The sequence below is a fragment of the Strongylocentrotus purpuratus genome, unplaced genomic scaffold (genome assembly GCF_000002235.5).
Source record: "Strongylocentrotus purpuratus isolate Spur 01 unplaced genomic scaffold, Spur_5.0 spur5_scaffold_6, whole genome shotgun sequence".
NCBI lineage: Eukaryota > Metazoa > Echinodermata > Echinoidea > Camarodonta > Strongylocentrotidae > Strongylocentrotus > Strongylocentrotus purpuratus.
This window is the reverse complement of record NW_022145612.1, coordinates 42,410,111-42,426,712: the sequence shown is the minus strand read 5'-3', so window position 1 is coordinate 42,426,712 and position 16,602 is coordinate 42,410,111. Positions and strand designations below refer to the sequence as shown.

The window sequence follows — 16,602 nt, the reverse complement described above, 5'->3', positions numbered from 1 at the left end:
CCTGACAGGTGGGGGTCAAACGTTTGCGTTTGCGTGTCCCATAGGAGCCACCCATAGAGATATATACTTATATCTCTATGGAGCCACCATAATAGCGCCATCTTCGGCGGCTTTAAGCAAATATGTAGGGAATATATTACATGTATATAGAAGAAGAAAACAAAATATAGGGGAAAAAAATATATAGAACCGGGCAGATTCTGGACTAATGTACAACATAAGAATAAGGTGAAGGATACAACTAACTGGGAGTGTATAACAATGCCCTTGGGTTAGTCTTATCATAACATATAGAGTATACACGATAGACAGTGCAATTAATGATACAAATTTAAATGAACATTCTAGGAATGACTGTTTGCTAAAAATAGATCGACGATACAGAAACTAGGATGATACCTTGAATACAATATTTTCGACGAAGTTTAAAATTTCATAGAAGTTCTGTAATTTGATACGAAATTTTCAGTATTGGCAACTTAATATGAAAATAACAAGTTTGCAAACGTTTGTAAGTATGTTGTTCAATGATATATATCATGAGAGTCACATCTCGCTCATAATGCAATAAAGTTATTTTATTTAAAAAGCATGTTCTTGTATCCATGGTGCCACCGAGCACCATTTTGTTGGTCACCAACATTATTAATATTGTAACCTAATTGTGCATAGCGGTTTCATACCAGATATAAATATTAGGGTCTACGCCTTCCTGGTAGAATATTAAAAATACTACATTTGCCAGTTATAAACAAGACAGGAATGATTCGGAAGTGGGAAATGAGGGGAGAGATTTGAGCATTGTGTTAGGTTAGAGAGATGACAACAACAGTAACGATACTTTCGTGATAAGATTTTTTTTTTTAAAGGCCCACTGCACTACTGGTAGCTACTTGAGCCCTCTATATAACAAACAATGCCTAATCGGTGAACATTGGTCCCCCATGATCCTCTTTTTCTTATGTTAACTGAGAGCTGATTTGATGAGATAACCACCTATCCAGTGACCTTGCAGAGCGGTCTAATCCCTCCTGTAAACTACGGCAGATAAGCTTTAAAGTACGCAGTTTAAAAGAAAACGGGTTGGCCAATGTGACAGGGGAATTCCCTTTTCTGTTTCAAACGCGAGCTGATAACAGACTGCAATCAAAGTTTGTACGTTCCGAAACATACACCTTACCTGAAAGTATGTACAAAATAGGACACTATTCTTTACACAGCTGGTGAGTGCGCACGCGTTCGTACGATGCACAAAGGAATCGCCGTTTTGAGAGCGTAACGCTGTTGTTGATCATTCGCTTATGAGACAGCAACAGTGGTGGAGCCAACCTGTAACACTTGGAAAAAAACATGAATGCTAGCTTTGTATCGGACGCGGACTGAGTGTATAAATTTAATTAACTTTAATTTTAGGACTGATTAGTTAGCTTCACGAGTTGAGTTTATTCAAGGCAACAATATCTGGAATTTCGTAGTTAGTCGGGTCGAAACGGCAGAACTCATACCGGTACTTTGTCTGGATTAGCTGCTCGTTCATATCCTTGATTAAAACACACATACAACTCTTTGTGAAATCAGCTTAGAATTTCAGCTGCTTTATAAATAATCTAACCAAGATTTTGACAGCATTTTCTCATCTGTCGAATCGAAAATGACGGGAGACTGTCCTGTAAAAGCTGCGGTAGAGGAGTCAGATGGAAACAGCCTTTCAAACGCCTCAGCTCCGGCCGGTACCGCCGCCACTACCCCGGTCGCCGCCGCCTCAAGTGCTGGCGTGAAACACCATCGTCATCGACATAAGCTGAAACATAGATACCGCTTTGAAAAGACCCTTGGAAAGGGGACATATGGCAAAGTGAAACTCGCTACAGAAATCAGCACTGGTAATCAGGTCAGTCTTTATCTTGTTGCTCTGTATGTTACATAATCAATGTTTAATTTATTTTAATTTTTTTTTTAAAATCTGTCTTTGATTTTTTTTTCTTCATTATTTTGCTTTTGAAACAAACACATTTTTTACAGGTGCTGAACGAATGTGTTTGATTTTACCAAAGTGAAGACGCCTCCATGTTTTGCTTGCTCGGTTCATATTTATCAATCCCAATTAACTATTACTTGTTTTTGTTCACTTAGTTTGCATCATGGTGGTTTTAGAAGAAATACATTCTTCCGTGTAAATAGACTCTACAATTGTTCTTGTAATTTGATCAAAGATAAATATGTGCATATGTACAGTCAAACCTGCATTAACAACCACCTGTATAGAAAGACCACCTGTCTAAAAAGACCATATGTTTTGTTTCCCTTGAAAATGATTTCTTATTGGAACATGTACTAAAGAAATCTGTACATAAAGACCTGCCTAAAAAGGCCACTTTTCTTGTCTCCCTTGGGTGGTCTTTACAGACAGGTTTCACTGTACTGTAATGGCAAACAGGTTTCCAGAAATGTATATCGTGTTTATTTCTGTGTTGTTGTTGGCAGTAAGTACAGTAAGTACAGTAAGTAGGCACGTACTACAGAGTGTTTCAAGGTTGGATTATGATATAAACCATCTTTAGTCTATTTCATTTCAACTCGATTCAATTTAGCATAGTTTATTAGAAATATAAAGTAAAAGTCCAAGGACTAATTGCACAATGTTTACAATGTAGAAAATGTTCATAAAATAGGCCCTTTGATTAAAACAAAAAGTAATTAATAAGAAGTTAAAGTACATAATCTTTACAAACTAAAATTACACTTTCATACAACTACAAGTATAAGGCTTGATACAGTGTGGTGAGACTCTTCAAACATGCATTATCCACCTGATCCACAGACTCTAGATTAGGTTGTCTTGTGCTCAGTATTCAACTGTTTAACACCGACATCCAGAAAATTGATGTTTTAAAGGAGAATCTGTCAGTACCATTTGGTCGTTGAACTAAGAGATCATACAAGGAGCGAGAGAAGAAGGAAACGAGCACGAACCAGACAGAGTAGTTTACTGTAAACAAAAGTGAAGAACAAATGCAGTGATTCTTCTTCTTCTTCTTCTAAGGTCAATTGATTTTCTAGGATTAACAAAAGACAGACCCTCCTCTGACTAATGTAATCCAGGGACTGAAGTCATGCATGACTCGCTTTGTTCAATCCTGAACAGCCTGAATCCTTCAAAAAGTGTTAAACGGTATTGACTAATTGTCCAATGAAACACAGACGTGTCACAAGGGATATATTGTGTATGACCTTCGTTCTTATGACAGAGCTAGAGCTTTATACATGACGTGTAAATGTTGATTGAGCATCCAGCGGTACATAACATTTTTAATTTCCAACACATCAGCACGGATGGAAAAAAAATACACGGGGGCTCGGGGCGAAGTAGCCCCCGAAATGCCCAAAAGAGCCCAAAAATTATGCAAAACAAATTAAAGAGTGTTATTTTCATGCAAGCAAGCTTGAAAAGTAGCCCCCCAAATTTTTAAAGTAATTTTTTCCCTGCACATCAGATTGTCATTTTGTTGCTTAGCTTTGTCAATAGTACATGAACTTTAATTTCTGCTCAAAGCGGCGATTTGGACAATTTCTCACTTTCCCCTTTTCTGTCCCTCACCCTGGATGCATGGGGAAGGGAAAGGGGGAGGGGGATCAGGCACGTGAAGCCTAGAGGATTGTCAAATTGAAATTTTGCCAAGACTGGTCAATCCTTCTTAAAAGAGGTTGAGTCTTTACTTTTTAAATGTATTTGGAATGGAAAACCAGACAAAATAAAAGGCGTAAAACAATAACTGGAGACTATGTCGACTACGGAGGTCTGAGAATGTTACATAATTTATACCTCAATTATTTCAGGCTTAAAAATTGCCTGGGTTAAACTTTTGCTTGACGAAAGTAATGTTAGGCAATGGAGATGTTTTTATGAAGGTTATCTGGCTTCATTTGGAGGAAATCTTTTCTGGTATAGTAATATTAAAGGTAATGCAAAATTTTGGGGACATTTTGAAAATTGGATGGGTAGTAATTCTTTAAAATGTTGATATATTTGAATGCCACTGTGTATGTCTATAAGCGCTAGAAAATGATATTCAATTTTTCTCGAAAGCAGTGTTTTAGGGGCTAATTTTTCTAGTACTTATAATACATCCACAGGGGCATCCAAGTATTTCATTATTGTAAAGAATCACTATCCAGCCAATTTTCAAAAAATTCTCAAGACTTTGTATTACCTTTAAGTCTGGACCCCCCAAATTTCAAAATTTGTGCAAAGAGCTCACATAGGGTACATACATGTAGGACTCTAAAAACTAGCAGATCCAAACCCCTTTAAACAAAGTTAATGTGGAGCCCTGCCTACATACTGGAAATATGAGAAAGATGAAGGAGGAGACTTGGAATAGAGAGAAATACCGTACATGAGAAAGTGTGCTTCATCAAATTCAAAAGGAAAACAAAAATGCATTTTACAGTTTGAGGGAGTAAATGGAATACCATGCAATATTTTATGGATCTATTTGCATTTTTGTGACTTTTTCTTTGTCACTAAGAGGGCACTGACATTCTTTTAAGTAGGTAGTTTATTTTATTTGATAGTAAAAGAGGAGTGTCCTGTCTTATTGGTCACTGAACTATTCATGCAGTGAGCCAAGAAAGACAAACCATACAGTGACCCAGGGATAAACATTACTGAAGTCAGTGACCAGCATGTAATTATTTGATACATTTATTCTGCCTGAGATTGTCTTTTTTTTCCTCATTTGATTTTTTTTTTTAAATTGTAAAATTTTGCCCCTTTACTCCATAGATTATGGAAATATATCTTGGCATTATACAGGTTTTCTATCCAAGCTATTTGAAAATAACCGGAATTCCAATTTCCTTACTTGTACATTTGTACATGTATGTTAACATCTGTATGTAGATTACATGAAGTGTTAATTCATTTGGCTATATATTGATTTGATGGAAGATACTCCTTCTAGTTATATCATCCAGAGCTCTGAACCAAATAAATGTAGTATTTTGACATTTTGAGTTACAATTATAGTTTAATTACCAATTTGCCATAATATTTGATAGAAGTATGAAGCATGAAACAATGAAAAGATTGATGTTGGTGAAGATGGTAGGTAACTGCAACATCTTGGTTGTATTCTAACCACCAGGAGCTTCTTTATTTGAGATGGTATGCCTGGCAGGGTTCATGGCTGCTAGTGACTCACTCCCACAGCAGAATTCACTTCAAAACACAAATGACCATTCGGGACATGTGGGCGTCCATATGTCAATGACCATTTGTTGACGTTGTGTTGACTATTAAGGTTGTGGAGGGGGGGGGGGGTGCAGGGGAGATTTTGTTGTTTATCTTCTGTCTAGGGGGCAGGGCGGGTTGAGGAGACAACAAGCTGACAAACATTAGACAGTCGCCAGGATCATTGTTAATTTGTCATTGATGGGGCGATGACACCAAACACTGGGGGGAAGTGGGAGACAGTGGGGATATATTTTCATTTGGTTTCAAAACAACCCCAGTTTGGGAAGAGTTAAAGTAGACATTCCCTCTTTCATCTTCAGAATTTAACTTGTAAATCACTGTCATCATGAAGATGCCAACATTCTATAGACATGTCACAAAGTATTCTGTCCAGTCTGTAGGGACCACTTTTAAAGAATCTTCGTTTTGTAAGAGTCTCCAACTTTGTTTACATGTTGAATGTGTGAAGGTTCAGAATCATACATGTACTGCATTGTAGTTATTTGATGAAGGAAAAGCAATTCTAGATTGTTCTGACAAAACAAATTATTTCAAATTCAGATTCCATAAGTACTACATGTACTTGTACATTTAGTACTAGTAGATCATTTGTTTGATGTTTTTTGCCCTAAGCAGTCAAGGATACATACCGGTACCTCTTACGGCCTGTTAAGCCCCGCCCAGTTACATGTATACCATTCTAGTTTGACCAGTTATACTAGTTACGTCCACACACAACACATTCCGTGATTCTTTATTGAGTTCTAGTTCGAAACGATGCCCAGACCCGTGTTTGGTTATACGATGTATCTTTAGTAACTGTAAACACACACAATTTCATTCTATAACTATGTGATGAATTTGTTGTGTGTGCACACAAGGTTAGTGTGACAATATTTTGATTTGTACTTTAATGGCAGGAACAAGTACGGATAAAAATTATAGATTAGTTCAAGGAAGGTCCTATGCTTTGGTCACTTATCCATTTGTTATAAGATACAAAGATGTGGAGCACAGAACCCCCCATAGTAAACCACTGTAGTTTACCTGTATCATAAAAAACAGGTCTTTACTGGGCTTACAAGAAGCCTATCAGAGCCATCAGCAAATGTGCAAGGTCCGGATTAAATACAATCTTATCGCATACTTGAGGGAATTAGTAGACATGATATGAGATGATAACTCTATTATTTGATTGTTTGGGGTTCTGGGAATGATGTAATCAGGGAAATGATCCCAGGTCTAATCAAATACTTCAGGCAGACAGAAGATTTGTACTCGAGTATTCACTATGAACATGACTGACAATGAGAGCGGACAAAATATACAGTTCCTCAGGTAGACAAAGGAACATCCCTTACTGCTATTATGTAAAAATGTGTAGAACAGGTGTCACATGCATATTCACCTTTTTACATAATAGCTGTGAAGGGATGTTCCTTTGTCTACCTGAGGAACTGTATATTTTGTCCGCTCTCATTGTCAGTCATGTTCATAGTGATTACAGGTAGCCTCTTCCAAGTACACAATAAAAGAGTGTGTGAGTGTTGGATTCCAAGATTGAATAATTGAAGGCCGAGTATACGGCATCTGCAAAAATCTTCAGTATTGAAGGAGGCAGATTATCTTGAAGAAGAAGAAGAAGAAGGTTATTCAGCTGATGACATGGATTGACCGTGATGGCTTTACTTTCTTCAAATTTTGGAGAACTTGCAAACATTTGTGAGCTGGTTTAGTGACTCTTTTCTATGAAAAAGGGGGTTAACAACTCTGTAAATAGTAGGTGCTTTTGTCCAGTAGTCTGGGCAGGGGATTTCATTCTTTGTAATAAAGAGGAAAGAAGGCGCTATTCAAATAATGTTAAAATACTAATCTATAGAAACTTTCAGGGTCGAAGTTCCCAGAATGTACACTAAATGATCACTTGTATTGCTCTTTCTGCCCCCTGGCTTTTGTATAAGTTACAAACAAGCCTGGTCTTTATACTTGTTGATAGTTCATGGAAGGAGAATAATTTGTGTTGTTCTTTATCTCAGGGTTTGCTCTACATAGATATGGTGCTATGAAAGTGGTCTAAGAAAACCAAAAGTTATACACATACATTTTACATGCACGTACACTGTACATAACGGGGTACTCAGCTTCAGCAGGGCATAGAGATGGTGCACATATTGTGCACATGTGTGATGTTCTGTGACAAGGGTAGTGAACCCCGCAGTATGATGAGAGACAATATACAAGAGTACACATACATATCTCTATTCTGTCAGGCTCTTCTGATGTACCGGTAGACTGATTTTATATATTTCACTTACTGGTAATAAATAATCTAATGATTCTATCAATATTTTTGATGTTTTTTCTTCAGGTTGCAATCAAGTCCATTCCAAAGAACAAGATAGAAGACCCAGAAGACATGAGAAGGATCCGTCAAGAAATTGAACTTATGTCAACCCTCGATCATCCAAACATTGTTAATATATACGAAGGTAAGAAAAGAAGAAGAACAAATCTCACACATGATTATTCACTTGATCAAAGTTGACTTCACCTAGCTGTAAACAAAAAACAACAAATCAAGATTAACTCAAGGACAGTTGTGGTATAATGGTTGAAAGAAATTGTTTACTTGTACAGTTGTTTATCTACCTTCAATGACGTATTACTTAAGGCCTTTTTTTTTACAGTGAAAAGAAAATATCCAGCTGCCATATGGATGTACTGTATATATTCCCTCTGGATACACTTTTGAGGAGTGTTAAACTTAATCGACTCATAATTTGAATGATTCATGTTTTCCATTTTCTTCTGATAGTTCACGGTAGAGCAAGTCTCTTGAGTCTCGAGTCGGTTGTGAGTTGAATGGCAGATTTATTTCATGTAAATCTAAATCATGTTTTGGGACAAACAAGGGTGTTTTTGGCATGGCAGACTGATTAGGATTAAATTGTGTCACTCCCAAACTATGTACTTCTGTCAAACCACATTGTTAAGTCTAGACGACAGTCTGCGGTAGCCCACTCCAACAAGTCTGTGGAACTATGTCCTTTTTATTATTTTTTTTTCTTCTCCAAATTCCATTTCAAAAGAAACATCCCCATTCTAACCTTTCCTGCTGCCAATTTCTTTTTGAAATGGAGGTGTTGCCAGCACTTACCCATTAAGGTTAAAGGTCGCATACAATTCCGGAGCTCATGGGCTTGTGTAAATACAATGGGCTCTTAAAAATCAACTTTGTTTGCTCTAGTTGCGTGGTAAAATGAATAAGGCAAACATTGAATGGAGTATTTTTATGGCAAGTTCTGTAATAAGTTTATTTCACCCACGCATCACGGTATTCCATATTTAGAAAGCAAATGGGTGTGACTGTGACCAAGATATTAAAAGAATAAACAAATGAAAATGAAAATAAAATGAATGATATGCAGAAATTTTTGGTTGAGATTGTTTTATGGTCTGAACTCTGAAAAACAAAGATTATTTATTTCATACAAGTATTTAACCATGACACCTGTAAGCCTAGCCCTATACCAAGAGATTACATTCCATAATTGGGGTTGGGTTAGGGGGGGGGGGGGGGAGAAAGGAGAGGATGATAGTGTGTTGGTGACAGATTTTTTTTTTCCTTCTTCAAAGGAAGCCGTTGGGCCTGCTAAAGCTAAAGCGCCAACTGCTCAAATATTACAATGACTCTTACACCAAGCAATAAACAGGTATCAGGGGGGAAAATACATTGGGGCTTGGGGCGAATTAGCCCCCGAAATGCCCAAAAGAGCCCCAAAATTTGCATAGAGTTCTTTGCTAAACAAATTAAAGAGTGTTATTTTCATTTTTTTTAAATTAATTTTTTCCCTGACAGGTAAATGTAATATTCGTTATTTGGGAGAATGATATTGCACATCTTGGGCGTGAAAGGAAGAGGATTAATGAGCATGGTTGGTAGAGAGGACTTATTTGATGATTATGAGGCATGGACGATGAATCATCATTCGTGTGTAATTTGACTCATTCCATTGTGTCATCTCATCCAATGGTACCAATCTAACCGCCGTCGTTAAGTAGGGGCCCTGGACATGGAAAGACGTGTGAATCACAGAATTAGGGAATCCAAGCACAGCAAAAGTAATAAGGGCATGATCAAGGAAGGGGGCAGGAGGGGGGAGGGGGTGAATGTTCAAACTGCAGCTGAATTGTGATCCGTCTAGATCCGTCTAGATCCGTCTAGAATATATCTCATTGCTTTTCTTATTTCACTGTAGAAGACTTTCATTCATTGTATTTTTTCCCCTCTGATGCTAATTCCTGAATTGAAACATTACTAAGAAAAAATATGAATTTGCATATTTCCTTGAGATTCTTTAATACCTCTAGTTATTCATACTTTAATAAAGTAAGAGAACATTAATAATCCCTGATGAAAAAGAAAGGATCAATATCTACTTATTTCCAATGTATCAAACATATCCCCTTCTTTTTTTAGAAAGGTCTACAAGTCATTTTACTATCATTATTTTATAGTAGAAATATTTGTGGCCTTTACCCCAAAACTGTACTGCAATTTGTACTGTATGACAGTTACTCCTTGGACCTAAGTCTGGAAAGTAACGCATTACATTTCCTTGCTCAAACCATGGACCTTATTAGGTCCATGCTCAAACCAAGAAGTTACCCAGCTGTGTATAAAAGCTATTCCATCGCCAGTGTGTCTGTGCTTGTGTTTAGGCCTGTTGTCAGGGCATTTACCAATTAACTGATTAATTCGGAAGTAGATACACTGGCAATTACATTGATCATCGATGAGTCATGCTTGGTTTAACATGCAAACAATCCGCCCCAAAATCCCCAAGCTTGCCTTTTTTCTGATGTTAATTCTTTATTCCTTGGTCTGTTGATCATTTCCCTAATTTTCCCTTCCATCTCCTGACTATCACTATCAATAATGCTTCAGCCAATATTGACAAGTAGTCAAGGATTTAGAAACTCGCTTTGTATTTGTTTTCAAACATGTTATTAATTTCAGTTGAATGAATGGATGAAGTATTGACATTCTTTGCAGGTTGCATATATCCTTTACATTGGGGATTTCCCTTTTTTATGATGTCAGTATAGTGCAGCTGGTGCTTTCAACCTGAAATCTGTTTTTTCCGCCTGGATTTTTTTCTCCACTATGATTCATAATTGATTTTTCACTTTGCCTTTCCTTAAAAAGTGTTTATGATACAAAAAGTAATACCGCAGAAATGCTTGCACCTGTATGGGTAATGTGTAATTGTATTGCTATACAGAGGGGCTTCCATACATAATGGAAAAGCAAGTGGGAAGTGGAAAAAGATTAAGCTCTGGAACTTTACGTTTTGCCAAAACAGCTCTGGAAGAAATGCTACCCGAAACAAATAGCCAATTTTGACTTAGAAAATGACACCACTTCTAAATATGTTATGATTTACTTGCAAGCATGTTCAAAGTATTTTTATGAAAATTTTGATGATTAGAAAAGTATTTGAAGGTTTCCAAGCATTCTTTAAAAAATATGTATCGATAAAATATGAACGTTGAACTTGTGGGGCTTTGAATTAACAACATGCTTTGTTTCTCTCTCTCTCTCTCTCTCTCTCTCTCTCTCTCTGTCTCTGTCCCTCTCTCTCCCTCTCCCTCGTTGCAGTGTTTGAGAGCAAGGAGAAGATTGTGATTGTACTCGAGTATGCCAGCGGTGGGGAGTTGTACGAGTTCATTGACAGCAGCAGCATCCCGATGGGAGAGATACAGAGACTCTTCAGACAAATCGTCTCCGCACTGGCCTACTGCCATCTGGTAAGATACATGTATATAATGTACACCCTGATGTGAACGGATATGTTCCCCTGATGGTCACAATAGGAGCATTTACACCACACCTTTTCCAAGTTTAGACAATAGCTTTATTGAATTTGTTGCAGTGGGAATGTGGTTGTAGACGAGATGTTTCTTTGTGATAGAATGATGGGAGGATTCGGGGAGGAAGGGAAAGGGGGAAGGGAGGAATGGAAGTAGAAGAAGGGGGGCGGGGAAGGGGTTGAAAACTTCTCAGTTTGATTTTGTATTTGGACATACCCTGCACTTCAAGACATCCTCCTATTCGTTTAGGTATACAGCGCAAGGTGTGAAAGGGTCTGAGAACCGCAACATACCAGTAATTTCACATGTGGCATGAATCTGTCAGAGGATGGTGGCAGATAGCATATAAGAAGTTGGGACGAAGCAAAGGAAGAGATGGATAGGAGTGGGGAATAGGAACGTGACAGAATGTATCAACTTAAATTCAGATAGATGAACTCGGCAGAGAAATGTCAGCTGAGCAGGAACAAATTTCCACTGATTATTCTGAAGTGATTTTGTCTGTGATTTGGATGGGTGATGGTGTGTAAAGTTGGTACACCAACATATTCTTAGAGAACAATGAAACAGATTTATAGCAGAGTAGTAAGTTTTTATAATGGGAGGTTATAGTTACATTATAGTTTCCCTGAGAGTGTAACTGACTCATGGTAAAAAATCGAAGCCATAACAAGAGATCAATCAACACCGTGCAGGTATACCCACAACAATCTGCTCAGGTTCATGCCAAATTTCATTAGTGTCATGTCCCTTTGCACCACTCACTGGTGCTGTATCAGCTGCACATGGAGCTAAAATGCCAAGATTACAAGGCGTGTAAGAGCAAAAATAGGGTTCTGGTATTTTAGACTTTTCATAAATTCCACATCAAGAACATGAAATCTCCCATGATGATAGAAAATATGAATGATTTCAATCAACATGTTATGCCTTTTAAAATAATTTTCACAAAATATTTTCAAGGATGCTAACGGCTTTCTATAATTATTAAGTCCAACTTAGAGATAAGTTCAACTTAGGATCTTTGTGAAACATCCCCCAGGGTGGATAGCAATTGTATTTCCAGTATGTCCATTTTCAAATTTTGTTTGGTACATTTGACAAAAATTATCCTTGTCTATGTCATTCAAGATTCTCCTATTAAACTAACAGTAACAGAATATCGATAGGGCCTTGTTGATTGAATTTGCGGTTTGCATTTTGCTCAGAGAGTTACATTGGACTTAGACCCCTGTTACACATGCGTTGGCTTATAAAGCGGCCCCGGAGGCAGCCTCACGCCTGCAATTTGAAGCCGCCTCGAGATCATCAAACCCCTGTTACACATGATCTCGGGCCCGCAATTTTGCGTCTACATATAGGCCTGCCTCACGTCGCCTTTTCACGAGCTGACGTTGGGGCGGACTCCAGAAAGACAGAAAGAGAAAGTGATAGAATGATAAAAACTAAGAAAAACATGAGAGAAGGTGATAGAAGGAAGAAACAAAGAATAACATAAGGAAAGACAGAAAGAGAAAGTGATAGAATGATAGAAACAAAGAATAATATAAGGAAAGACAGAAAGAGAAAGTGATAGAATGATAAAAAACAAAGATTAACATAAGAGAAGGGTATTATGTTGATTATGATGACAGGTCACGTCACTTCCGCTTATAAGCCGGCCCCGAGTCCACTTTGGTGTTACACCTACTGATTGCGGGACTGAGGCCGGCCTCAAACCACATCCAGAGGTGGACTAAGTCTGCCTCAGTCCACTTTCAGACGTATGTGTAACAGGGGTCTAAGCTTTTGGCAAATACTGATAAACTCTGAATTTAATCCGTATAAATTCATTTTGCATGATGGATCCAGACAGAAAACCTCCCACTGACTTTGACTCATGGTGAAAGTGATTTCAGCAGAAAATGAAAGGAAAGGGAACTGCGGTTGCCAAAGAGGAGAGGGGGAAGGGGAAGGGGAGTAGATACAGAAGAGGGAAGGATAGATGTGGTTACTTCCATCTTTTCCTGCCTTTTGTGGTTTTTCTCATGACAGGTTATCAGTTTGTTTCCTGTTAGTGGCATGGTATGCATGCATTAACAGTTCAGTCATTCGGTGGTAGATTCTGACTGCTTTCTGAGGTTTACAGGCATCCTATTTCAATTAGTATCATCTGTCTGTTTGGTATACATGTAGGCCTTCACCCTTGATTCACTATTACTGTGGTCCAATTGTGCGATTTTCTGAGGTTTGCAAGGCTCCAAGTCTCTGTGAAATGCCTCTCATGCTAGGTGAAGCATTCAAATAGCCTTACTTCATAGCTTGCATGCAGGACGAGTTCCTTCTCCTCCTACTTCTGCTTCTGCTCAATCCAACAAGTTTCATCAAACCTGGAATATTGTTAGTAGACTATTTACTCATGCTACTGAACCCTCGTGATATAGAAATGTGTAGTCTACATGTTCCAGACTTGGTCCAACTCATTTTCACTGAGGCAAATGAAAACTCATTCTGCCTTGAATAGAGGTAACACTTTTATAACCTTTCCTTCATACATTACCCGCTGGTTAGTGATCCAGCCATGTTCTTGGCACGGCCTCAAGTTTCTCTCACTCTAACAGAAAATGATGGATTAATTGATGACTGTATGTGGCAGTACACCTGATGTGACCCCTTAAGGGTGGGCTAGTGGTTGGGGCCCCATATATGCATCTGCGGGAAGCAACTGAGCTGCAATGTGTAATGCTCAAGTTAAAGTTATGCTCTCTCATGGAACTCCCAGAAAATGTTTAAGAATTTAAGATCTTACTTATATAATTTGAATTTAAAAAAACAAACATCAGTACTCCTCCTTTTAGGGTTCAATAGGTCCCATGAACTCAAACTATTTCACCTATATATCTCTGATGATATAAGTTTTTGAAATTATATATATGTATGTTGGTGAAAACATATGCAGGCAAATAACATGTATAGCGTGAGTAATGTCGTTGTATTGCAGTAGGAATTAATTTAAATAATATTATCCCTGATTCTCCTTGTTCGCCTGGGTTGCAAATGTAGGCCTACATGTAGATACTGACAATGACTTGCCGATATAGATGTTTTCACAAAGTGTGACTATATTTCCAATAACCTCAATTAAATTATGGTAAACATTACAATATACATTGTAGTAAAAATGTTTGCTATAATAAGAATGTTAATCTACATCTGCACAGTTCAACTTAAGTTGATGCAGTTAAAAAATGATTGAGCATCGCATTTGGCTTTTCATATATAAGTCATTCGTATAGTCATGCCTAACTTTACGAACAGCTTTATGGAACACCCTCCAGCATCCTGTATCTTTGACATACTAAAGCCTGTAATGACACTACGAGAGAGAATGTTACAAGAGCTATTGTCGCCAGAGCAAGTGTCATCAGAACAAATGTTTCTGGAGCAAGTCTTGTTGGACCATCTCTGCTGGCATCTTTTCATGAGATGTGAAGAGAGCTTTGAAGGAAGAGCTATGCCAGATATGTGGCCTTGGAGTTGAACTGCGTCTGGACTGGAGAAATGGTTCCCTGTAGATTTCTTTTGATTGTCTGGCCTCAGTTTACTCTAGCCGAGTTAAAAAGGGACTTCTCGGCTTTGATTTTTTTTCAGTTCAGTTTGTTTTATTATCATATCGCAGCTTCAGCTGAATTACATGACAATTTACGATCAAATTAAAAATAACATCACATTTCATTTCTGAACAACATATTTTATAATACAATGCATTTATATATATTTAAAAAAGGTATATCAAAATAGATACTGACATACATGTATGTCATGACTGAGATTATTCAATAGGAATCCTTTTAAATAAACGGTTAATTTCCACAAGGACATCATAACAGAAGACAAGACAAGAACTCCTCAATTGCTCTAACTTGAATCTAGCAATTATCTTAAGAAGAAGTTTTGAGTGAAAGAATACACATTTTTAGCATTAAAGCCCATTTGTACTAGTGTACAGGAGAGATTAGACCACCCTGCAAGGTCACTGGACAGGTTATCTCATCAACTCAGCTCCCCAATTAAACATAAGAAAAAGAGGATCATGGGAGACCAATGGTCACCGATTAGGCAGTGTTTGTTATATAGAGGGCGCAAGTAGCTACATGTATAAGTAGTGCAGTGGACCTTTAACTTTCCAAGATTTTCAGATTAATATTAGATGGAAGCTCTCTTTGTGAACTATTATGATGTCATAGATGAACATGTAGCCTGGCTTTATACTGCCTCTGTCAAATAAACCAGCTTTATAAATTGGATAAAAGGGTATGGCTGTATGCCTATCTCTTGTAATTGTAGCATGCCATGACACCATTCATTGAGACCGTACTTTCAGTTAGCTGTATTCCCTCTGCTAGGGGACACCTGGCATGAGTCATAGTTATGATGTCATAGGGTTGACCTCCTAATCACTGTTGATATATTGACAAACAAAGGGGGGAGGGGGGAGTTGATTGAGAGAAACAAACAGAAGTCTTGGCTTGGCATATTCCAGGGTAGCACTGTACAGCAGGGTGTGTTCATTGTTGGGGATTTGACATTTGCCTCCGTTATGTTCCATGAAATCTCATGCTAGAACAGAGAAAAGAGATGAGAAGATATTCTTATCTGGGAGTGAGGCTAGAGGTGAATCAAAAAAGTCAACTCCAGCTGATTTTGCCTGGATTGAAGTCTAGTTTCTGAAGACGACCATGAAAAGTGAAAGGGAATCAGGTGGTTTCCGCTGCCAGTAATCTTGTGGTCCCCTGGAGGAAAATCATTCTTTACTTTGTCTACAAAGTTTAGAGGAACTGGGATTTGACAGGTTCCAGAACTTGTATGATGCCTGCGTTATAAAGTGTCAAGTACAATGCCTTAATTGTATGAAATATGAAATGTAATGTGTTTTATTTATGGTATATTCATGGTCAATGAAAACAAATGTGATCTTGAAAGGATACAAAGTTTCCATTTATCACTGTGTGGGACACCCACTTTGATTTTCTCAAGTTTACAATCCTCCTTTTCAGTAGTTTCATTTCCTTTTCAAGAAATGTAGTAATAAACTCATCCTGATATTCATTTTGTTTTTTAAACCAGTATATTCTTGACCTATTTGAACAGATATAACCGGTAATTTCTTCTACCTTGGCATTGATACAAGGAAAAATTATTCAAAATGTAATTCAGAAGGAATTTAGATGGTCTGGATCATACTGTTTCTAGTACTTTGTAGGGTACAATTTACCTAAACAATGGAGGAAATGAAGAGTATAATAATTGTAATCTGAAGATAAGCATCAAACAACTTTGATTGTGGTACAGAAGAGATGAAATGCAGTTCACAGCAGTATAGAAAATTGCAGACATTTTCTGTTATTAGAGCAACTATTAAAGATTGTTAATATTGTATCTTGTGTGAACACCCTTCTGGTTCTTAGCCGATAATAATAAGAAAAATGTAATATGCGACTTCAATCAGTCTT

The 16,602-nt window shown here is 37.6% G+C and overlaps 1 protein-coding gene across 1 annotated transcript in view; it reads left to right on the top strand.

Moving 5' to 3' along the window:
* The first annotated feature begins 1,088 nt into the window (after nucleotides 1-1,088).
* LOC580806 (NUAK family SNF1-like kinase 1) overlaps nucleotides 1,089-16,602 on the top strand; it is a 47,510-nt gene continuing 31,996 nt past the window's right edge. Inside the window, exons 1-3 of the mRNA XM_780840.5 lie at nucleotides 1,089-1,891; nucleotides 7,605-7,725; nucleotides 10,899-11,047. Of these exons, the coding sequence (XP_785933.3) occupies nucleotides 1,652-1,891; nucleotides 7,605-7,725; nucleotides 10,899-11,047 (510 nt within the window). The 5' untranslated portion in view covers nucleotides 1,089-1,651. The remainder of the gene's footprint in view (nucleotides 1,892-7,604; nucleotides 7,726-10,898; nucleotides 11,048-16,602) is intronic.